The sequence below is a fragment of the Tupaia chinensis genome, unplaced genomic scaffold (genome assembly GCF_000334495.1).
Source record: "Tupaia chinensis unplaced genomic scaffold, TupChi_1.0 Scaffold000094_1, whole genome shotgun sequence".
NCBI lineage: Eukaryota > Metazoa > Chordata > Mammalia > Scandentia > Tupaiidae > Tupaia > Tupaia belangeri.
In genome coordinates, this window is record NW_006159556.1 from 4,963,338 (window position 1) to 4,989,691 (window position 26,354).

Consider the following 26,354-nt stretch of genomic DNA (forward strand, 5'->3'; position numbering starts at 1 on the left):
CTTTCTGGTGAGTGCACGTGCCTTATAGCAAAAACCTCTCAAAAAAAAAAAAGATATTCCTTCTATATTGTTTCAATGTTTAAGTTGCTGTCTCAAATTAGTATCTTAATATCTTGCACTCAGGGTGTATCTGGATTGTTCTAGGGATGATAAAGTTTGGAGAACTTTCATAGGGTTCAAAAGCATGCCTCCTATCATGCCTTTATGCTGCCCTGAAAGCCACACTCTTTATTTTATTTACAAGAAACTACCGATTACTTTTTCTTTTTGAAACTCTCTGCTCAATTGATTTCTATAATACAGCAATATTCTCATTTTCAGTGTATTTCTCTAAATGTTTCTCTCTTGTCCTTCTTACTGGGTGACCTCATCCACTGTCATGGTTTTAACACATATCTCTTATTGATATTTACATGTATGCATCTCTAGCCAACAACATTCCTCCATACTTCAGTTTATATATTCAATTCTCTAATACACATCTCTGCTCAATACACTTAGGCTTATCTTCCTACTAATTTCCTTTCCCCCTTTTCATTCTGTTTCAATGGAGAAACCATCACTTGCATAGCCACTCAGGCTCAGATATAGGGAAGTCATGCTTTCTCCTCATTGTACACATTCAATAAAGAACCATATTCTACTACTTTGATTCATTAATATTCATTAATTATTCCTGAATCTGTATCTTCTATTCATCTTCACTTTCACAAACCCAATCAGACCTTTTGATATTTTTCTAGATTATGCAATAGCTTCCTAATATTTTTCTTTGCTTCTAATTGTCTTTCATCAACCCAGCTCTAGATTTAACCATGCTCTTCTCTTACATTCTTTTAGTGATTTCTCCTTCTCTTCAAGAAAAAGTCTTTGCTCCATATAACAAGACCCAAAGTTGGTGGTACCCAAAGCCACTCTTGATTCTAGCTTTTGTCTGACCCATCTGCTTCTCCAGACATAGCTCTTATTTTTTGTCACATCTGATCACATATGTCATATTTCACTGAACTCCCTCTAGTTTCCTTTACATGTTTGTGCACACAAAAAGACACACACACACACTCACACACACACACATGCACACACACCACCATGACCACTACCACTTTCTGTTTTCTGTATTTTACTATAGGTGACATTTACATCCCCTCTTCAAAAAAAAAAAAAAAAAAAAAACCAAAAACTGAGCATATAGTCCATTTGCAGAAGCCCTCGAATAATAACTTGAAATGCAAGTGTGCTTAAATCAACCTTCTTGATTTATTAAAAAGAAAATTCTTAGACTCAGTACTTTTCTTTCTCTCTTTGTAGTTTGCTTGTGGTTAGAGTCTATGTACCTCATGCTTTATACATCAGCAATAGCTTTCTGCCAAAGCTCCAAGGAAAACTTTCTCAAAATAGCTTTGTTGCAAAAGGAAAATGGCATTTATGAACTTTGGCAGGAACTGTACTCTTGAGCCATGTTCAATTTTGAAACTTGAATGGAAAAATCCACTGCATGGAGAAGCTAGTCACGCAGGATTCTGAGCTGGGTTTATTGTTAGAAGAAAGAGGTGCCAACAACACAGAGCTTTGATGCTCTGAGAGCTCATGCATGCTGCATCCTGCAGGGTCCTGGACAAGGCCCGGGCCACAGCATTACTGTCTCAGGAAAAGGTGAAGCAGGAAACTTGACATCTAGCAAAGCATCTTCACAGATCCAAATGGGCTTTGCGTTATTAACTATTTAGATAACAACTTCACAAATCTTGAAAAAATAACTTCATTTAACTCATTCATAATATTCATAATAAAAGTATAATATTCCTTTCTATTGTTTGGGGATCTTTTATAGTTTGAGGCAGAAGGTCCCACCTCAGTTAGGATCCTAGTCAACTCTGTCCCCTTACCTTTACATTGCCAATGTTCTGGTGTTCCTCCTAGTCCTATGGGGTATTGTGGAGTTTCGGTGGTTGTCAGGGTGCTGCCTGGTGCTGACCAGAACTGCTCAGTTGGCCACCTCTGAGTCCTGGTAACTGGTTTAAGGCCTTCTGTCCTGGTAGCAATTACAGGTGCTAAAAGATTCTAGTCCCGTTAGTGGTAGTGATTTCTCATTACCTCGGTGTTATGCTAAGACACCACACCACAACTGGGTGAAGTATTCTATTTTCACATCAGCTACTTCTGAGGAAATGAGGGTGCCCCAACACTCCAAGGCTAAGATGAATATTTGTGTCTGTCACAATCCAGATTTTCAGAGATTTGTAGTGTGTTCTATCTCTCCGTCTCTGTCTTTCTGGCAAGCACACATGCCCTATGGCAAAAACCTCTTTAAAGAAAGGTTGGGGGGCTTTGTGGCACTAGGGTGCTGCTCATTGGCCAAAGAATCTCTCACAGAAGACAGAGGCTGTCTCTGACAATCTTGTCAAAGCCTTCCTTAAAAGAGAACTTTTTGAAGGATCCATGTCTTAATAGTCTTAGTTACACTTATGAGTAATTTCTTTAATTTCTCATAAAAAATATCACTCTCAAGGTGTTAGATGAGAACTCGGGTCCCTGTCTCATGGAAGTCGTACAGCTATTCTATGTGCTTATTCCAGTGCCAGCTAGTGTAGTTTTCTCAGCCCCATCTTCCCTACCTTTTGGTATTTATGTTCCAAGAGTTTTTCCTAGCCATGTCATTTGGGCTAAGTTGGAAATACCTAGCCACCATGATAGAGCTCCCCATGACCAAACATCAGGAAGAAGAGATGAGGAAGTTTATTTAAAGCACATATATTTGTGACAATTTCTCCTTTTCACATCAGAATTACATGCAGGAAGAGGAATGCTGATTCCCTAATAAGACTGAAGACCTTGGTACAGCATTTATTTCAGAGAGGATTAACCAAGAACTAACTCAGGGGATCTAGGGGGACCCATTTTATAGCCAACTGGCAACATCTTCTGACTGAAAGAAAAACATTCTTAAAACCATTTAAAGAGAAGACACACAACTATATATAGGTGTTTTATAATGTTTCAAGAAAAATAAAAGTTTGATTTGATCTAAATATATCTTTATACTGGGGACTGATACTATGATCTATTGGGAGGTATTATAGACTCTCTTCAGAGGGACTCTAAAAATAGAACAGAATCTGGGACCAGCTGTTGGCATAATGGCTATGTATCTAGACTCCCATGTAGTCGATCAGTGTTTGAGACCCAAACCCAGTGACTTAAACTCTTGCTGGGCGCGTGTGCGTGTGTGTCCATGATCCTGAGAAGAGAATGGAGAAGAAGAGATAGTGGCATGGCCATCCTTCCTGGGGGTGGGGGGTGATTTCTCACTTTCTGTCTCTGTCTCTCTCTGTATTTCTGGTGAGCACACGTGCCCTATAGCAAAAACCTATCCCCCTCAAAATAAATAAATTATAGAACAGAAGCTTATCTGTGATAATTTTTGGTATAGTTCTAAAGCCTTAAGAGACAAATAAATGGAAGAAAGAGCAGTTTCTGGCCCTTGTAACCAATGCCTGTTTTGCATAGGTTCTGAATCAGAAGGTATTGGGGATGACCTCTCAGGATTTGGGTCCTGCTACCTTATTACCCAGCAGCAAATATTATAATATAAGTGGATCCTCTGTAACTATGAGAGAAAATTTTAAACTCTGAACTACCGTAATTACCATATAATTTATGTAAGACTCTGATCAACACCAAAATCAATGAATAAGAAGATATGATCATGCTTTGTAAGAGTTTAGTTATATTCAGGTGATCATATAAAATTTATTTATTTATTTATTTATTTATTTATTTATTTTTATTCTGCAGCCTCCACCTCAGATATATGACAAACAGTTGGATGAAAGAGAACACACCATTGAAGAATGGAAAGGTAACTCTATTTACTATACTTTCTGCTTTAATAAAGCTCAAAAAGTATCCTCAAGCCTTATAAAACAATGTACTGAAGTATGATTTTCTAAATTCTATCCTTTTATACCACTTTCAAAGCTCCTAAAACTTCATTTATCTTTGTATACTAATAATACATTTTATATGCTCAAGAATGAAAGGAGTTAATTATTGATACCATTTTAAATTGTTCTGATTGTCAAAGTATTTTTTGTGGTGAGGACAAGCTATAATTCAACATTTCAGAATTTAAGTTTCCATGTTTACACATAAAACTATCAGTTGAAATATAAAATTAAGTTCAAGAACGTTTTAAATTTAAAAAAATAAAAAAGCTAGTTAATACATTAGTGTATTTGCTGGATTTATAAGATTTGATCATTTACATAGGACATATTTAAAAGGGTTATTTCACTTTTAAAGTAAAAATGAGAATAAATACACATTAATTTATCTTTTTTTTTTTTTTTTTACAAAACATTTCCAAACACATATTCCAAATTATACCTAGGGTGAAACAAGGCCGAGAGAAACTAGTCAATCTTATAAAGAATTGTTAAACTAATATAAATAATTGCAGAGTTAAATAAATATGAAAAACCAAGTGTAGATCATAAATGACCAGATTAAAATGAGGAGGGAGGGACATAAAGGAAAGATCTGAAGAGAAGGAACTTTTGAGCTACCGATGCCAGAATGAGTAGGGATCCTCATTCAGGGATCCTGAAATCAGCCCCTGCTGCTTGCCTTGACGAGACAGAACTTGGTGGATAAAGAAAGGAATTTATTCAGTGAATCCAGCACCTGGGAGAGAGTAGACTGGAGTCCAAAACCATTTCCAGAGTACTGGACAAGATACAAAACTTATATAAAGGAAGAGCTCAATGTCAGGTACATTTTAAAAACAAAGGGCAAGTTATTCATTGTCTTGGGGCAAAAATGAAAGAATGTCTGGTTGCTGTATTTGACAGGATCACAGGAAGACCTGAGAGTGTCAGGAGCAATCACTGCTTGAGCGGCAGTTTCTGTTAGGGCGTGCGGGGCAGGGAAGAATGCTTTCTATTCTTGCAAGGGGCTTAAAGATAAGCAATTATTAACAAGGAAGCAGAAGCAAATGCAGTCAGTCAAGACAGCTCTTAGATCCTGGTTTAGAAGCTAGGTGTGGCTTTGCAGTGCTTAAACTGATAAAATCATTTCAGCCAATCACATGGAAGGAGACTTGTAAGACTTTTCCCTTCCCTATCTCTATGGACAGGTGTCTGTAAAAATTCAGTAAAGTCATTGTTAACATCCATTGATTAAGCATTAGGCTCCATCTATTGTGAGGGAGGTAAAAGGCCACATATTGAGGGAGGTGAATTACAGAAGTTAAAGGCCAGTTTTCCTGATGTTTAATCTGTTAAGATGGACACTGAGACTAAGTGCAATACAGAGGCACTATGATTTTTCTCGTGGTTGGGTTGTACCACCATGAAGGAATTAGTAAATGTAAACTGGGATAAAATAAGCAAACAAAAATGCCAGATGGGGTATGCAAAAGAAAGCATAGGGTGGAAATCAGCACAAAAATGTTATAAAAATAAAGAATTCCACTGATCAGAGGTCAAGTTAGTAAATATGGAAAAATGAGCACATACAAAAAGTGGGTCAAATAAAAGGAAATGCCAGATGGTAGAAGGAAAACGCTTACTTTGATGTGAATAAGGAGAGGAAGGCACTCAGGGATTCACAAATAGCATAAGCTATTACCATCAGCTGAGGACAATGTAGACTAAATTGTGAGAAATTGGAGAAAAAAATAGCTGTAAAATATGATTATATAAATTGTAAGCCGTAGTCAAGTAACAATGAATAGGGCTGAATGAGTTTTAGTTAAAGGGGGCAAAGCAAAAAGAACCAAAGATATCCAAATTTAACTTAAGCAATGAAAAGCAAAAAATAGATATTAGTTTGAAAATGAATTAAATAAAATTTTAATGTGTTGGATTTTAGGCAAGTTTAGATTTACTAATTCAAGATATGAGGCTGGAAAAATGATAAAGTAAGAAATGGAAAGCTGTAAGGATTGATAATAATTTCAAGTCAAGAAACTATATGTATCTCTTTAGGAGTAGGTATAAAAGGAAAATTAATGTTCAAAAATGGAGCCATTAAAATCCTTCATAGATAAGGGTAGGAAGTATCAGAAGTCCCAAAGAATTCAGAAAACAAGTGAAATGTGTATTTTTCACACATTTAGTTATATAAGTGCTTTATTGAACACCTACTTTTGCCCAGGTCTATGCTAATCGCCAGGAATATATAGAAAGAGAAGAGTCAAGCAATTCAATTATTTTTTAACTTACTTAACCCCCATTAAAATGTTATTATTATCATTAATGATTTTTTCTGTGAATTAAGGAGAAATTTGTTTTTTATAATAAAACAGCTGAATGTTTCTTACAGAGCTTATCTACAAGGAAGTAATGAATTCAGAAGAAAAAACTAAAAATGGCGTAGTAAAAGGACAACCTTCTCCTTCAGGTACTCACTCTCAGTGAATAACCAATAAACCAGTACTTTTTTAGTTTTTACTTGGTCTTTGAGAAAGGATTGAAGACAATAACATTACTTATAGAGCACATGAACAAATATCATATAATTGTGTCCCTAAAACAATTTCAGTTTTATTTCCTTTGATATTTAGTATGGCATTAATTCTGATCATTCTGATTATAATGACCTAGCACAAAAGTTCTTTCAGATCTTACTTTAACACAGTAATGAATCCTAAAGAAATGTTATCATGAGCTAAAGAGTAAATACTCATCAACATGCAAAGTTCCAATACCATCTTGAGCACCAAGTCAGTACAGAAGTGAGGGATCCCTCTGTTCATTCTTGGTTCTAGAACTCTTCCCAAGGTTGATATGATAATAAGTTGAAGCATCCGCTAAAATGGTCTCTCATTAAAGTAAGCTTGAAGCATGTTTAGCTTGCTATCTGCAGAGTCTAACATACATTTGTATGCATTCTTATTTTGCTAATCCTAGAGAGGTGCTTTAAGATTACTTAAAATAACTTACTTGTACATGTTAATACTAGTATTTTGTAACACCTATGATTCAACTATAAAGAATGCTAGAAAATATTGTCTATTTTCAGCTTTAAACTATACTCAGTTTATGTTGGCAAGAATGTAGGGAGCAAATGACTTGTTTAGAGGAAAACTGATTTAGCTGTCTGACCTTTCATAAACAGTTTTTTCTCATACATTTTAAGTTGTTTTAGGAAAAAAATATGTAGGGTGAATTAATCAATTACTTATATTGATACTACTCTTTGACTAATTTGCACTCACAGCCACTATGAAGCCTGAACGGATGAAATTCAGTTATGACATACTTTTCTTCTAGTAGACTTGAGGGACTATTGCCTTTTTTCCCAAGTTTCTTCTTTCCTTAAAGAGGGTTAAAGGAATCACTAGAGTCGTCTTTGATCCTGCTGTCCCTACTCATTCATTTTAGCATCTAAGTTGATAGAAATCTGCCAAAGTTGCTTTTAACTTTGTTCTGTCTGATTCTGATTAAAAAACTCAGACTGAATCCAACAGCCTCAAGATGCCACCTGCGAAGGCAGAAAGACTTCTTGTCTTAAGAATTTCTACCAAAGAAGTCAAAGACCTCTACAAGGAAAGCCATCAAAGTGAAAAAAGAAATTAAAAATGCATATAAAAAAATGGAAAGACATCCCATGTTCTTGAATTGGAGAACTAATATAATCAAAATGTCAATTCTACTCAAATTAATCTACATACTCAATGCAATCCCAATCAAATTACCAAGGACAGTCTTTATAGATTTAGAAAAAAAAATCATGGAATTTGTCTGGAATCATAAAAGACCACATATTGCAAAGCAATAATGCACAAGAAGAGTGGAGTGGGGAGTAGGAGGCATCTCACTCCCTGACCTTACATTACAAAGCTTTGATAATCAAAACAGCATGGTACTGACACAAAACAGGCATGTAGGCCAATGGAACAGAACAGAGACCCCAGAAATAAACTCCAAAACATATAGCCAACTGATTTTTAAAAAAAGGGCACCAGACAAGCCATTGCAAAAAAGAAAATCTCTTCAGCAAATGGTGCTGAAAAAACTGGATATCCATCTGCAGAAAGATGAAACTGGATCCCTTTCTCTCACCTCTACCAAAAATCAATTCCAAATGGATCAAAGATACTCAGCCTAAGACCGCAAACTATAAAACTACTGGTGGAAAACACTGGGGAAGCTCTTGGAGACTTTGGAGTAGGGAGAGACTTCTTAAATAAGACCCTCTCAAAGCACTTGTCTATCCCAAAAATAGACAAGTGGGATTACATCAAGTTAAAAGCTTCTGCCCAGCAAAAGAAACAATAACTAGAGTGACTTGACCACCCTGAGAATGGGAGAATGTATTTGCAAACTACTCCTCAAAAAAGGGACTGGTATATACAGAATAAATATACAGGAAATTCAAACAGCTCACCTGAAAAAAAAAAATTATCAACCCAATTAAAAGATGGGCAAATGAGCTGAACAGACAACCCTTCAGGAAAGATATACTAACAGCTAAAGAAACATATGAAAATATGCTCAATATTCCTTATCACAAAGATGCAAATCAGTCATATGAGATACCACTTAATCCCAGTCAGATTGGCTAAGATTAAAAAAAAAAGAATGATAAGTCCTGGTGAAGCTACTGTGATGAAAAGAGAACTCTTCTACACTATTGGTGGGAATGTAAATTAGTACAGCAATACGGAAATTCCTTACAGACCTACAAATAGAACTACCATATGATCCAGTAACTCCACTCCTGGGTATCTACCCAAAGGATAGGGATGCACTCAGTCGAAAAAACACTTACAAATCTATGATTATTGTGGCATTATTCACAATTGGTAAGACATGGAACCAACCCAAATGTCCACGAACAGACAAATGGATTGCAAAAGTGTGGCACATGTACACTACAAAATACTGCTCAGCCATAAAAATAATGAGACCCTAGTATTTTATAGAAAGTGGACAAATATAAAAGATTTACTAGTAAGTGAAGCAAGACAGTGTTGGAGGAGGGTGGGAAATGACAGAGGGTGAGAGGGAGAGACTCAAGGGGAAAAAAGAGAAGTAAAACATTTAAGAAACACAAAAAGGAAAGTTTTGAAGACAGTATATATGATAATATCTTTGATAGAGCCAATATACAGTATATTCTGGATGAGAAAATTAATTTTGTGCGCTGTAATGTTGTACAGTGAATAAATGTAAAAAAGAAAAAAGAAAGAAAAAGAAAAGAAAAAAACCTCTCAAAGAAAAAAAATGCAGAAGAATTTCTATAATGGTCAGAACATATTGTCCTATCATCATCAAGTTAGTAAATATGGAAAAATGAGCACATACAAAAAGTGGGTCAAATAAAAGGAAATGCCAGATGGTAGAAGGAAAACGCTTACTTTGATGTGAATAAGGAGAGGAAGGCACTCAGGGATTCACAAATAGCATAAGCTATTACCATCAGCTGAGGACAATGTAGACTAAATTGTGAGAAATTGGAGAAAAAAATAGCTGTAAAATATGATTATATAAATTGTAAGCCGTAGTCAAGTAACAATGAATAGGGCTGAATGAGTTTTAGTTAAAGGGGGCAAAGCAAAAAGAACCAAAGATATCCAAATTTAACTTAAGCAATGAAAAGCAAAAAATAGATATTAGTTTGAAAATGAATTAAATAAAATTTTAATGTGTTGGATTTTAGGCAAGTTTAGATTTACTAATTCAAGATATGAGGCTGGAAAAATGATAAAGTAAGAAATGGAAAGCTGTAAGGATTGATAATAATTTCAAGTCAAGAAACTATATGTATCTCTTTAGGAGTAGGTATAAAAGGAAAATTAATGTTCAAAAATGGAGCCATTAAAATCCTTCATAGATAAGGGTAGGAAGTATCAGAAGTCCCAAAGAATTCAGAAAACAAGTGAAATGTGTATTTTTCACACATTTAGTTATATAAGTGCTTTATTGAACACCTACTTTTGCCCAGGTCTATGCTAATCGCCAGGAATATATAGAAAGAGAAGAGTCAAGCAATTCAATTATTTTTTAACTTACTTAACCCCCATTAAAATGTTATTATTATCATTAATGATTTTTTCTGTGAATTAAGGAGAAATTTGTTTTTTATAATAAAACAGCTGAATGTTTCTTACAGAGCTTATCTACAAGGAAGTAATGAATTCAGAAGAAAAAACTAAAAATGGCGTAGTAAAAGGACAACCTTCTCCTTCAGGTACTCACTCTCAGTGAATAACCAATAAACCAGTACTTTTTTAGTTTTTACTTGGTCTTTGAGAAAGGATTGAAGACAATAACATTACTTATAGAGCACATGAACAAATATCATATAATTGTGTCCCTAAAACAATTTCAGTTTTATTTCCTTTGATATTTAGTATGGCATTAATTCTGATCATTCTGATTATAATGACCTAGCACAAAAGTTCTTTCAGATCTTACTTTAACACAGTAATGAATCCTAAAGAAATGTTATCATGAGCTAAAGAGTAAATACTCATCAACATGCAAAGTTCCAATACCATCTTGAGCACCAAGTCAGTACAGAAGTGAGGGATCCCTCTGTTCATTCTTGGTTCTAGAACTCTTCCCAAGGTTGATATGATAATAAGTTGAAGCATCCGCTAAAATGGTCTCTCATTAAAGTAAGCTTGAAGCATGTTTAGCTTGCTATCTGCAGAGTCTAACATACATTTGTATGCATTCTTATTTTGCTAATCCTAGAGAGGTGCTTTAAGATTACTTAAAATAACTTACTTGTACATGTTAATACTAGTATTTTGTAACACCTATGATTCAACTATAAAGAATGCTAGAAAATATTGTCTATTTTCAGCTTTAAACTATACTCAGTTTATGTTGGCAAGAATGTAGGGAGCAAATGACTTGTTTAGAGGAAAACTGATTTAGCTGTCTGACCTTTCATAAACAGTTTTTTCTCATACATTTTAAGTTGTTTTAGGAAAAAAATATGTAGGGTGAATTAATCAATTACTTATATTGATACTACTCTTTGACTAATTTGCACTCACAGCCACTATGAAGCCTGAACGGATGAAATTCAGTTATGACATACTTTTCTTCTAGTAGACTTGAGGGACTATTGCCTTTTTTCCCAAGTTTCTTCTTTCCTTAAAGAGGGTTAAAGGAATCACTAGAGTCGTCTTTGATCCTGCTGTCCCTACTCATTCATTTTAGCATCTAAGTTGATAGAAATCTGCCAAAGTTGCTTTTAACTTTGTTCTGTCTGATTCTGATTAAAAAACTCAGACTGAATCCAACAGCCTCAAGATGCCACCTGCGAAGGCAGAAAGACTTCTTGTCTTAAGAATTTCTACCAAAGAAGTCAAAGACCTCTACAAGGAAAGCCATCAAAGTGAAAAAAGAAATTAAAAATGCATATAAAAAAATGGAAAGACATCCCATGTTCTTGAATTGGAGAACTAATATAATCAAAATGTCAATTCTACTCAAATTAATCTACATACTCAATGCAATCCCAATCAAATTACCAAGGACAGTCTTTATAGATTTAGAAAAAAAAATCATGGAATTTGTCTGGAATCATAAAAGACCACATATTGCAAAGCAATAATGCACAAGAAGAGTGGAGTGGGGAGTAGGAGGCATCTCACTCCCTGACCTTACATTACAAAGCTTTGATAATCAAAACAGCATGGTACTGACACAAAACAGGCATGTAGGCCAATGGAACAGAACAGAGACCCCAGAAATAAACTCCAAAACATATAGCCAACTGATTTTTAAAAAAAGGGCACCAGACAAGCCATTGCAAAAAAGAAAATCTCTTCAGCAAATGGTGCTGAAAAAACTGGATATCCATCTGCAGAAAGATGAAACTGGATCCCTTTCTCTCACCTCTACCAAAAATCAATTCCAAATGGATCAAAGATACTCAGCCTAAGACCGCAAACTATAAAACTACTGGTGGAAAACACTGGGGAAGCTCTTGGAGACTTTGGAGTAGGGAGAGACTTCTTAAATAAGACCCTCTCAAAGCACTTGTCTATCCCAAAAATAGACAAGTGGGATTACATCAAGTTAAAAGCTTCTGCCCAGCAAAAGAAACAATAACTAGAGTGACTTGACCACCCTGAGAATGGGAGAATGTATTTGCAAACTACTCCTCAAAAAAGGGACTGGTATATACAGAATAAATATACAGGAAATTCAAACAGCTCACCTGAAAAAAAAAAATTATCAACCCAATTAAAAGATGGGCAAATGAGCTGAACAGACAACCCTTCAGGAAAGATATACTAACAGCTAAAGAAACATATGAAAATATGCTCAATATTCCTTATCACAAAGATGCAAATCAGTCATATGAGATACCACTTAATCCCAGTCAGATTGGCTAAGATTAAAAAAAAAAGAATGATAAGTCCTGGTGAAGCTACTGTGATGAAAAGAGAACTCTTCTACACTATTGGTGGGAATGTAAATTAGTACAGCAATACGGAAATTCCTTACAGACCTACAAATAGAACTACCATATGATCCAGTAACTCCACTCCTGGGTATCTACCCAAAGGATAGGGATGCACTCAGTCGAAAAAACACTTACAAATCTATGATTATTGTGGCATTATTCACAATTGGTAAGACATGGAACCAACCCAAATGTCCACGAACAGACAAATGGATTGCAAAAGTGTGGCACATGTACACTACAAAATACTGCTCAGCCATAAAAATAATGAGACCCTAGTATTTTATAGAAAGTGGACAAATATAAAAGATTTACTAGTAAGTGAAGCAAGACAGTGTTGGAGGAGGGTGGGAAATGACAGAGGGTGAGAGGGAGAGACTCAAGGGGAAAAAAGAGAAGTAAAACATTTAAGAAACACAAAAAGGAAAGTTTTGAAGACAGTATATATGATAATATCTTTGATAGAGCCAATATACAGTATATTCTGGATGAGAAAATTAATTTTGTGCGCTGTAATGTTGTACAGTGAATAAATGTAAAAAAGAAAAAAGAAAGAAAAAGAAAAGAAAAAAACCTCTCAAAGAAAAAAAATGCAGAAGAATTTCTATAATGGTCAGAACATATTGTCCTATCATCATTCAGAAGCTGAACTATTAGGACAAAGCATGACCTAGCATCTCAGACTGAGACTGGGGGAGAAATGTTTAGTAGAATCTACCTTATTTATCTTTAGTCATACTTTTTATTACTTCATTTCCCTTCCATATCACTATGTCATAAAAGATTTTTTTTTAATGGAATGTTTCCTTCCTATAGGCCCTCGTTGGCCCTGTATTTTAAATCTTAGACCTCTTGTGTTATTACCCATTTTAATAGTAAATTCATTGAGGAGACTTTATGTATTCATTTTTGTGTGTGTGACATGCAGTGTGACATGTCTTACACATAGCACTTACTTAATAAATATTTATTAATTTGAAAATTGGTACTCACTTTCTCCTTCAGAATGTTTTTGAAGCTGTTCCAAAAAATACAGTAATATTAATGTAGTAGGCAATTTAGTGTGTTCTTATACCACTATTATAGATGAGTATTAACCTTATTAATCTCCACAAGGATAAATGGGCCAAGCATAAAGTACATAAATTGTTGCTGTTGGCATTAGTTTATGCTTCAGATAAGAGTTTGCTGCTTTCAGGTAGTTATTTGATTATTCATTTCAGAAAATGTATATTCACAAATTTCTCATTGGTCTCTTTAGTTAGTATGTTAATGATTCATTCTAAAATCTGCCATGTAGGCACTACTTAGAAGAGCAGGTTAAACCACCTTTTAATTGTTCCAACCATCTGTAACCTTCAGAAATTATCTACAGTACACACGTGCCCTAAACTGCAGTTGACTGTCTTAACCAATTTATAGATAAAATAATTGTGGATTCAATCTTTTATTTTTTTTTTAAAGAGATTTTAGCTATAGGGTGTGTGCACTCACCAGAAAGACAGATGGACAGAAAGTGAGAAATCACCCCCTGGGAGGATGGCCATGCCACAATCCCTTCTCCTCCATCATCCTCTAGGGATCTTGGGCATGCACGCACACATGCCCAGCGTGAGTTTAAGCTACTGGATCCGGGACTCAAACTGTGGTCGTTTACATGGGAGTCCAGCAACATAGCCATTTCGCCAACTGCTGGTCCCTTGCTATATTATTTTAAATGAAAAATATTCATGACTTAATTTTGAGAAATCATAGGTATAGTCTGTCATGTGACAATCTATTTACATACAATGCATTCATTCATCTGCATCATGTAGAGACTGTAGGGCAGCTGCATGCTGGAGTTGACTCTACCAGCTCAGGCAGGTCAGTTCTGTAAATCTCTTTCCAACTGTCGGTTTATTGACCTCAAATTTGTAGCTTGAAATCAGTCACGGAGGATTTACAACATGGACATTGGCAGACCCTACAAATCAAGCTATTTTTTTCCCCTGGAGAGCAAGTTGTTAAATTTTTATCAGCACACTATTGTGTGTGCATGTTTGTCTGCATGTGTATTTGTGTAGTGCAGTATGCATGAAAGAAAAAGCAATTACTAAAAGAGATTTCTGAAAAGTCAGCCTTTTTGTGCTCTTCATTATTTTCACCTTTTTGCATAATGTTTGCATAGAATATTTTATTTTATAAGTAGCTAGGATAAAGTAATTTTACTACACAGACTCTTAATGTTCAGTTACGGCAACACTGGGAAACGTGCACAAGGGAATAAGCTAATGTAGTTTCTAAGGGATACATGTTTCTAATATCTAAACCCATGTTATAGTGATGCTTTTAAAATGCAAATTAAAAGTTAAATGTGCATTTCTAGAAAAATTTATAGGTTTGGAATTTATTAACAGAATTGCATATCAATAAGAAGTAAATTTCAATCTAAATTTCAGATATATTCCTAAATAAATAATTATACTCCCTTCTGATATCTGATTTCACTCACGTAATGATTTATTTTCAAAGATAGCATAGCTGTTTGCTTCCTGAATTGAATTGTAAAGACTGCTGAAGAAATAGCAGTCATGAATGAAATTAATTTTCCTGTGAAAGCAAGTGTTATAGAATGTCAGAAATAGAACAAATATAGGAGTTCATCTAACCCAGCAACTCCCAGTTTGTTTACCACCTCTATTCCACATGAGCAGTAAAATGATCAAAAATAATGACTCACTAATATAAGGGTGCCCATCAGTATGGGTGGAGATTTTTCAACATCTCTAAACCAAAGGTAAAGTTCCTTAGGTGATTTTAATATGCAACTCTCCACTCCCTAATGTGGACCATTTCCCCACCATGGAAATTGTCTTTCCCAGTTAGAGTCACTGATCTAGTCCAATAATTTCATTTATTTTTTTTAATTAAGAAAACCTCAAGCTCAAAAATACAAACAAACAAACAACAACATAAAACAAAAGAAAACCTCAGACTCAAACAAGCTGAGGCTCAAGGTCATACAGATAGAGAAGTGAAAATATCTTAGTGATGTTTTTTTCATTTTGATGTTTTTTCTAATCTTTGTATTTATCTTTTTTGTTGTTTGGCAGGGACAGAATCTGGAAAATAAAATACTTTAAAAAGAAGCAGAAGGGAACCAGCAGTTAGCGTAATGGCTATGTCGCTGGACTCCCACATAGTCGGCCACGGTTCGCGTCCTGGACCCGGTGGCTTAAAACTCACACCGGGCGCGTGTGCATGAGTGCCCCAGATCCTGAGAGGAGAATGGCAGAGAAGGGATTGCGGCGTGGCCCTCCCCCCTGAGAGGGGTGATTTCTCACTTTCTGTCTCTCTGTCTCTCTCTTCTGTCTGGTGAGCACACACACCCTATAGTGAAAAATACCTCTCCAAAAAAAAAAAAGAGCCAGAATATTTTTCCCTAAAATAATGAATACATTTTGATTAGGAAACTTCTGACTGAGATACATTCATTAGAATAAATTACTTCTTTCCGTGAAACCTATTTTTCATTTATTTATTTATTTAGATATTTTTGCTAGAGGGCATGTGTGTTCACTGGAGAGACAGGGATGGAGAGAGAGAAAGTGAAAAATAACCCCTTAGGAGATGGCCACACCACAATTCCTTCTTCTCCATTCTCCTTTCAAGATTTTGAGCACACATACGCTTACACCAGACAGGAGTTTCAAACCACCAGGTCCAGGACTCAAACCACGGTCAGCCATATGGAAGTACAGTGCCTTAACCACTATGCCATCTGCTGGCCCTAAAACCTAACTTTATAAAGGTAGAGTTGAAAGTAGCTAATCTTCCTCATTTGCAACCCTATTCATATTTTCAGTTCCGTTTAATATCATTTTTATTGACAAAAATATGTAGTGCTTTATTGATGGCAAAAAAATTTTAAAGTGTATATCTCTATTGGTTTCTCCTAAGTAATACTAAGAAGAAGGGTATTAGATTGCTAGGATATCCTTGGCAAGTGGACATTATAATCACATTCAATTCAGTCCAATTCTGTTTAAGAATATTTCACAAACTGCTTGGCAGTAAATTAGCACCTTGAAGCCAATGCCCATGCCTTTTCACTTATATTTATATTTGCCTTGATGGTTTACAAAGATTGCTTATTGCCTACATGAAAATAGATGTGAATAGATCATCCAAGCAAACCAAATTAGCTGCAGTCTAGAAAGCATTTATTATAGTGTGATAAAGGGAGTCATACAGAAACAAAGATTTTTTTTTCTCTAAGAGTGGTTAATATTAAACAACTATCTCTTTAAAAAACTAATTGGGCCTGACTAGACCAATAACAAGCAGTGACATTGGATCAGTGATAAACGGTTTCCTGACAAGAAAAATCCCAGGTCCCATTGGCTTCACTTCTGAATTTTATAAAACTTTTAGAGAAAAGTTAACCCCCATTCTTCTTGAGCTATATCTAAAGATCCAAAAGGAAGGAACTCTTCTAAACTCATTCTATGATGCCTCCATCATTTTAATACCAAAAACAAACAAGAACAACATTCCTATATATCAGTATCCCTGATGAATAGCAAAAATCCTCAAAAAGATACTAGCAAATTAAATTTAACAGCACATTAAAATGATTATACACTGGATCAGCAGGTGGTGTGGAGGTTCAGGCACTGGATCCCACATGGACAACTTCATGGTTTGAATACCAGATCCAATAGTCTGAAAAATAATGGTGTGTGTGTGTGTGTGTGTGTGCCCAAATTCCTAAGAAGAAGATGGAGGAGAAGGAATTACAACTTGGCTATCCCACCTGGGGGGGTGCTTTCTCACTTTCCCTCTCTCTCTCTCTGTGTCTCATAGAGAGATATGTCCATACAGCAACAAAAAAATACTATATGCCATGACTAGATAGGCTTTATCCTAGGGATGAAAGGATGGTTCAACCTATGCAAAACAATAAGTGTAACAGATCACATTAATGTAAGGAACTGTAAGAATCATATGACCATATCAATTGACACAGGAAAAACATTTTATAAAATACAACACCTTTTCACAATTAAGACTCTCAGCAAAATAGGTCTAGGACATTTCTCAATACAATAAAAGCCATTTATGACAAACCCATTGCTAATAGCATACTGAATGGAAAAAAAGATAAAAATTTTCCCACTAAAAAATGAACAAGACCAAGCAGCCCACTTTTTCCACTCCTTTTCGACGTGGTGCTAGAGGTCCTAGCCAATGCAATTAGAAAAGACAGTAAAATAAAAAAACATTTGGATAGGAAAAGAAAAGGCTAAGTCGTTCCTATTTGCAGATGATATGATTATGTACATAAGAAACCCAAACGGGGAAACAGCAGTTAGCATAATGGCTATGTTGCTGGACTCCCACGTAGTCGACCGCGGTTTGTGTCCCGGACCCGGTGGCTTGAAGAGGAGAATGGAGGAGAAGGGATTGCAGTGTGGCCATCCCTTCTGGGGGGTGATTTCTCACTTTCTGTCTCTCTGTCTCTCTCTGTCTGTCTAGCAAGCGCACGCGCCCTATAGTGAAAAACCTCTAAAAAAAAAAAAAAAGAATCCACAACAAAATTCCTAGAAATGGTCAATAAATTCAGTAAAATGGCAGAATACAAAATCAATATAAAAATCTGTATCATTTTTATACATCAGTAATGAACAGACTGACGCAGAATTGAAGGAAGCAATCTCATTTATGACAGGCACCCCCTCCACACACACACACACACACACACACACACACACACACATACACATACCTGAGAATAAACCTAACCAAAGAGGTGAAAGACCTTTTCAAGAAAAACTATAAAAAAGCTAAATATCATACAACAAAAAGGAAAGCCATCCATGCTCTTGGATTGGAAGACTCAACTTAAACAAAATGTCAGTTGTATCCAAATTAACTTATAAATTCAATGTGATTCCAGTCAAATTACTAGAAACATTCTTCACAGAAAAATAAAGAACAATAAAATTCATATGGAATTATGAAAGGGCCAGTCAATCATCAAGCCAATACTGTGTGAAAAGAAAAAAGTAGGAAGCATCTTACTTACTATCTGGCTTCCAAATATATTACAAAGCTGTGATAATCAATGCAGCATGATACTGGTACAAAACAGACACATACGCCAATGGAATAGAATAGAGAATCCATAAATAAACCCCAAAACATATAGCCAACTGACCTTTGACAAAGGACACAAGACAACATGTGGAGAAAAGAAATCTTTTCAGTAAATGGTGCTGGAAGGACTGTATATTCACCTGCAGAAAAATGAAACTGGACCCTGTCCCTCACCATTAACAAAAATCAACTCAAAATAGATCAAAGATTTAAATGTAAAGCCTCAAACTATAAAACTACTGATGGAAAACACAGGGAAAACTCTTCAAGACATTGGGATAGGTGATGATTTCTTAATAAGACTCCTGAAGCACAGGCAGTAATCTCATAGATAGACAAGTAGGACTACATAAGACTAAAAAGCTTCTGCACAGCAAAAGCAACAATAAACAGAATGAAAAGATAACACACAGAATGGGAGAAAAATATTGCAAGCTGTGCTTCAGATAAGGGATTAATAGAGTACATAAGTAACTCAAACAACTCACCTGCAAATAAATAAGTAATTATTCAATTCAAAAATGGGCAAATGAACTGAACAGACAACTCTCTCTGAGGAGGATATATGAATGGCTAAAATGCATATGAAAAAATATTTGACATCTCTTATCATAAGGGAAATGTGGATCAAAACCACAATGAGATACTTAACCCCACTTAATTGCAGTCAGAATGGCTGTGATGAATGTTTTTATGAAATGCTCATGTTTATGAATGTTTATGAAAAACATATAAACTGATGAGTGCTGCTGAGGCTACGATGAAAAGGGAATCCCTCTACACTGTTGAGAGGAATGCAAATTGATACAGCCACTATGGAAAAAATGTGGAAGTTTCTCAAAAACCTACAAATAGAATTACCATATGACCCAGTAATACTACTCTTTGGTGTTTACCCAAAAGCACTCAGTCAGATACTTGGACTTCCATGTTTATTGCAGCATTATTTGCAATTGCAAAGGCATTGGATCGGCCTAAGTGCCCAAGAACTGATAACTGGGTTGAAAATTTTGGCACACGTACACTTTGGGATTCTATTCAGCCATAAAGAACAATGAGATATTGTCATCTGACTCAAAGTGGTTGAACATGGAAGACTTACTGCTAAGCGAAGTAAGCCAGGAGGGTTTGAAAGTCAAACACTCTATATCCCCACTCAGAATATATTGAATGTCTGTACTCTATGGCAGAGTTCAAAAGATCCAAAGATATGACATACTATATAGTCTATACAGGTGGGGAATGGATGATAAAGGGTGGGTGGGAGGGGCAAACACATAATAACATTTGGGTCTGTTTCTTAAAGAAACACTTAACAGACCCAAGAATGTAGAAGTCTCTATTAAAAATGATGTACATGGTAATATCCTTGATTCTGTTGTCAAATAAAGCAAGTGAACAAACTAAATTGGTGGCGTTTACTAATTTCTGTGGTGAAAACTGTTAAACTATTTTGGCCTAAAAAAACTGTTGTACTCCCACACTTTGATTCCTATGGATAAGTCGAAATCATACATGTTAGGCCACTTTTCTGAGCTGGTTGCTAGGTTATAGCCAGTAACAGCAGCTAGACTTCAGAATCATGTTAATACAGATAAACTTCAGAATGTAACCAATGATTTCTCTACCTCACTTCCTCACTTACAGTTTTTGTAAAACACTTTCCTGTTCTGTGACTTAAATGCTAAGTTAACCATGAGGCTGGCTGGAATTGTCTGGGAGCCTGGGGACAACTGCCTGATTTAAATCATGTTAAGATTTGCTCTCAGATCAGCAGATCGCTAGACTCCTATGTAGTTGACTGCATTTGAGTCCTGGACCCGGTGGCTTAAATTCACACTGGGTGCGTGTGCGTGCATGCCCAAGATCCTGAGAGGAGAATGGAGAGAAGGGATTGCGGCGTGGCCATCCTCCCTGGGGGGGGGGGGGGGTGATTTCTTGCTTTCTGTCTTTCTGGCGAGCACACATGTCCTATAGCAAAAACCTCATTACAATTAACTAACTAACTAAATAAATAAATAAATAAAAAGGATTTGCTCTCCATTTAAATTCTATTAATTTGGCTTGATTATTTTTAACAAAACATTGTCTCTGTAACTGATTTCAATCTACCAATGTGACGTTAATGAATGCAGAGTGGACAAGAGATTGTAGTAGTTGTTTCTAAGAAGCCACTACAAGTCAACTCCAGCACATCACTGGCATATTCTCGGATCACACCATTTAATAGAGCGGAACCATTCCCACAAAAACAAACAGATGTAGTAAGAATTCTACCCAGGAAGCCTTGGGAGAAAAGACCTTCCTTAATAAATTGTGTAAAATGTTAGAAACAATTTTCTATGGAACCCTATAAACACCATTGGTAAGAGTTTGAAAGGTTCTGGAAGTTTAAGTGATCAAATGCTAATTGTAATGTTTATTCACCATTGATAAGATAGAGGGTAGGATCATTCCAAGGCAGAAAATTAAGGATTACAGAGAACCAGCATGAATAAAAGAAGAAAACTACAACACAGTGCTTCCTCTGGCCAAAAAATAGTTGAACATTTTCACTGGTTGAATAGCAGGGAGAAACTTGTTTTCCCACAGAACCTACCTGAAAGAGTACACATGAAAACACTGAATAGTATTTTGTTAAACTGAGTACTCACTCTGTAGCGATAGTTGCTGTGGAAGACAGGAAGAATAAAGAAGTATAATAAGAGAAGTAAAAAGAAGCAAGAAGCAAACGTGAAGTAATCACACAACAAAACTGTATATAGAAAGGATTGACTCCTGTAGCATAACATTAAATGTTCCAAAAGTATACTGAAAATATTATGATTATTAACTGTATTAGGAATGCTTTAATAGTGTGACCCTCTGTTTTTTTTCTTTTTGGAGAGGTTTTTGCTATATGGCGCATGCGCTCACCAGAAAGACAAAGAGAGACAGAAAGATAGAAAGTGAGAAATCACTCCCCAGGGGGGATGGCCACACTGCAATCCTTCTCCTCCATTCTCCTCTCGGGATCCTGACCACACACACACACGCACCCGGTGTGAGTTTAAGCCACTGGGTCCGGGACTCAAACTGCGGTCGACTACGTGGGAGTCCAGTGACCTAGCCATTACACCAACTGCTGGTCCCAACCCTCTTTTTTATTAAGAGCTACTCTGAGGCTAGTCCATGGTGTGTGGTTAAGACAGATGAGTCCCAAGTAGCTAATTGTGTGGTTTGAGCCCCAGATTCTGTGGCTCAAGAAACACTCCAGGCACATGTATGTGCATGCTCAAAATTTCAAAAGGAGGGAGAAGTGCAGGAGGGATAATGGTGTGACCATTTTCCATTGGGTATGCTTTCTCACCACCCCTGAATCACACACCTGAAAAACAACAACAACAACGAAACTACTCTGGTTTTTCAGCCTTCATTCAGTAAATTTGTGTTTTGCTGAAAATAATTCTTCACTGATCTTTGTAGTAATTTCTCTAGCTCGCATAGTTGTGGGTTTGTGCTTATTTGTAAATGTCTAATGGTGTTCTTACAAGAGAGGCTAATCTCAGCTAAGCCTCATCTCACTCTTGTTTCAGTCATTGCTCAGCTTTAACTGTGACAATAAAAGCACATAATCAACTCTAGCCAGGAAAGGAGGAAAAGCCTATCTCAAGAGGAGACTAATCTAGACTATTATATAGAAAAATACTTTTTGGTACGCATTCTGCCAAAACTTTTTTTAAAAAAAATCTCTCAAATTGGTTGTTTTGTCTAATTCAAATAAAACATACTAGCAAAAATCCTTGTACCACTAGCATTTTAATTAATTAAAACATTGCAGGAGGGGTCTATGTCTCATCGCTGCTTAGTTTCCAATCTGCCAATAACTAAGACATCTTCAAATAAATTAGTTGTATTTATGTACACTAGTAAGGAATGGAAGACAATTCCATTTTTGCCTTTTTTAAGCAAGAGTTTTGCTATAGGGCACTTGCACTCACCGGAGAGACAGAGAGACATAAAGACAGAAAGTGAGAAATCACCCCTGGGGGGATAGCCTCATCTCAATTCCTTCTCCTTCATTTTCCTCTTGGGATTTTGGACATACACATAAATACACCTGGTGTAGACAAAATATAGGAGTAAATCTTCATAATCTTGGATTAGGAAATGCTTTCTTAGCTATAACACCAAACCCAGAAGTGACAAAAGAAATAGAGATAAACTTCATCAAAATTAAAAACGTTTGTTATTCAAAAGATGCCTTCAAGAAAAAAAACAATTCACAGAACAGAAGAAAACTGTATGCAAATCTTCTATCTGAAAAGGGATTTCATACAGATTATATAAAGAGCTCCAGGGGCCAGCAGGTGGTGAATTCCCACATGAACAACAGTGGCTCGAGTCCTGAACCTGACAGCTTGCTTTCTCACTTCTCTCCTTCTTTCTCTCTCTCTCTGGTGAGCATGTGTGCCCTATGGCATATTACCCCCCCCCAAAAAAAATAGGGGACCAGCAGTTGGCATAATGGCTATGTCACTGGATTCCCATGTAGTCAACTGCTATTTGAGTCCTGGAGACTCAGCAGCTTAAATTCACACCGGGTGCATGTGTGTGTGTGCCCAAGATCCTAAGAGGAGAATGTAGGAGAAAGGATTGTGGCGTGGTCATCCCCCCTGGGGGTGATTTTTCACTTTTTGTCTCTCTGTCTCCCTTTCTAGAGAGCGCACGTGCCCTATAGCAAAAACCGCTCAAAAAAATAAAGTTATATAATTTTTTAAAAAAGAGCTCTAACAACTCAATAATAAAAAGAAAATTAAAAAAAATGTTAAATGACCAAAATATCTGAGTAGACTTTGTTCAATGCATAAATACAGATGACCAAAAAGCACAGAAAAAAAAATACTCAACATTCATTAGTCATTTGGTAAATGCAAGTCAAACCACAATGAGATACTATGTCACACATACTAAGATGGCTGTAATAAAAGATACAGATAATAAGAGGATCTGGAGAAACTGGAACCTTCATGCACTGCCGATAAGAAGTAATTGGTGCACCCATTTCAGAAAACAGTCCGGCAGTGTCTCAATTTTTAAACAGAGTTACTCTATGATCCAGTTATTTCACTTCTAGGTAATACCCAAGAGAAATGAAAACATGTCCAGAAATTGCCTATGAATGTTCATAATAGTTCTCACAGTATCCCAAAGTGGAGATAACCTAAATGTCCAGACAATGCCTGTCAATTAATAAATAAAATATGATGTATCCGCATGATGGAATATTATTCAGTCATAAATAGGAAGTACTGATGGATTCTACAGTATGAACCTTAAAAACATGCTATGTGAAAGTGACCATTTACAAACGATCACTTCTCATATGCTTCTGTTTATGTGAAATGTCCAGAAAAGGTGATTTTTATAGACACAAAAGTAGATTATCCATTGTCTAGGGCTGGGGAGTAGGGAAGAAATGGAGGTTTCCCTTTGGAATGATGAAATGCTGCAAAAATGATTGTGGTGATGACTGCCCAATGCTGAGACTACACTAAAAACCATTGATTCGTACAAATCAAGTTCATAAATTACATAATATGTGAATTACATTTTAATAAAGCTGTTACAAAAAGATACATGAACTTCATTTCATATCTCAAATATAAACTGTATTATGATTTTGAAAGCCTTCCTTAGTATAGAAATACATTATTCAGGAGATGAATGAACAATAAGAAAAACACAATTTCACTCTGTCAGGCCCACAACTGATCAAACCTTTATCAGAGTACTGTGTCCGGTTTTAATCTGCACCCTTTAATAAGGATGCAAAAAGGATGGAAAAATTGAAGAGGACCCTGAGAGGTTCATCATCATGACAGTAAATTATTAGAGACTAGAATTTATGAAAGAACATAAAGGATGCTGGTATAATTTAATCTAGAATTGGGGGGTATGAGGGAGGAGGAAACAGAACTGAGCATCTGAGCTACGTGAGAGAATCAAGGGTTGTCTGCTAGTAAATGAAATCTTGTCATGAGAGGAAATGAACTAGCTCTGCACCATGTCTTAAGAGATAAAATCAAGTAAAATTGGAATACACGGAAGCCAGACAACTTTATAATACACATCATTCTCTTAGTGAGAGTATTTACAGGAAGATGATGACAAGAGGATTTTAACAATCTTTAATAGAGACATTAAAGATTAGGAGGTATTGATACTTTTAGAAATTGAAAGAGCATGAAAAATGCCTAAGCTTTTTTTTTGTATGTGAAAATGTCAGGATACAAAAGATACATATTAAATGTACCAAAAGTTGAATAGCTCTTGTCATTAACTTAAGGATTAGTGCATATTGTTATTTTTTTTCTTGTAAAGTTTTACACCTCCTGTAGTTTATGTAAGTAGATTTATCATCAGTAGTATTACACACACACACACACACACACACACACACACACACATATATATATATATAAATCAAAACTTTTATTTCACTTTTCTATATGGGTCTTAAATTATGTCATATTAATGACCTAAATAATATTTACTTTTTTAGCTTCCTTTCTCTAGAGTCATAGTCGCCAAATAGTTCAAATTTCTGGACTTTACCTCAGCCCACATTTCCTGGAAAGGATCCTTAATTGTGTTTGTTTAAAACCTCCTTGCATTATGGACTGGTCCTGTGACCTCGTGGTTAAGGAAGCCAAATCCCACATGGCTGGCTGCAGTTTAAATATCTGCCCTGGTGGCTTGAGATCAGGTGCACATGTGAGCCTGCCCAACGTTGGACAAGATGGAGAAATGAAGAAGGGATGATAGCCTGACCATACTCCATTAGGAGGTGCTTTCTCCCTCTTTCTGCCTCTTCTGTCTCTGGCAGGTGTACATGCCCTCTGGCTTATAAAAAACCAAATAAATATATGAAAGTTCCCTTCATTAAAAGTAACAAGGCTCAGACTGCTATATTGAAAGATTTTGCTTATCTGTCTTCTCCATAAACCAGTGGTTTTCTTCTTTTTCTTTTTTTTAATAATTATTTTATTTAACTTTATTTATTTTAATTTGACCAGAAAGGCACAGAGTGAGAGAGAGAGAGGGAAAGTGAGAAAGCAAGGCACCAGGTTCAGGACTCAAACCATAGTCAGCCATGTGGGAGGCCGGTGCCCTCAACCACCACACCACCTGTTGGCCCCTAAACCAGTGGTTTTTTAATTTTTAACTGTCTCTGGGGCACTTTTAAAACTGCAAATGCCTTGACCTCACCAAAGGCCAATTGCATTTCAATATTGGAGGTACAGGGGTATGGGAGGTGGTATGACAGGATATTAGTGTTGTGTGTGTGAAAAAGCATTACAAGTGATTTCTAATATGGAGTGAGATTTGATAACCATTGCACTACCCTGTGAGTAACTTGTGACCAGGACGCTGCCTTGTTTCATCTTGATTTTCACCACCTAATATAGTTCCCCGTGCTCCCTGTTCTATGAAGCTTTGCTGAGTGAATAATGGACTGCAGAGCCCAATTGCATTTGCCCATTCCTGCATCCTGATAGCATTACGATGGGTCTGGCTCCAGATTTAGTCATGTTGGTCTTCATTTTCTTAGCACAGGTGCAGCAGTGAACAGCAGTGAGAGTCTCCCTCCATCTTCCTCCGTCAACGACATCTCCTCCATGTCCACCGACCAGACCCTGGCATCTGACACTGACAGCAGCCTGGAAGCCTCGGCAGGACCCCTGGGGTGTTGCAGGGGACTAGCCGCCTGCCTGCGGAACCCAGCGGTCTTC

The 26,354-nt window shown here is 36.3% G+C and overlaps 1 protein-coding gene across 1 annotated transcript in view; it reads left to right on the plus strand.

Moving 5' to 3' along the window:
- Positions 1–26,354, plus strand: part of MAPK10 (mitogen-activated protein kinase 10) — a 302,050-nt gene that overhangs the window by 274,935 nt on the left and 761 nt on the right. Inside the window, exons 13-14 of the mRNA XM_006143294.2 lie at positions 6,328–6,405; positions 26,179–26,348. Coding sequence (XP_006143356.1) covers positions 6,328–6,405; positions 26,179–26,348 — 248 coding nt within the window. The remainder of the gene's footprint in view (positions 1–6,327; positions 6,406–26,178; positions 26,349–26,354) is intronic.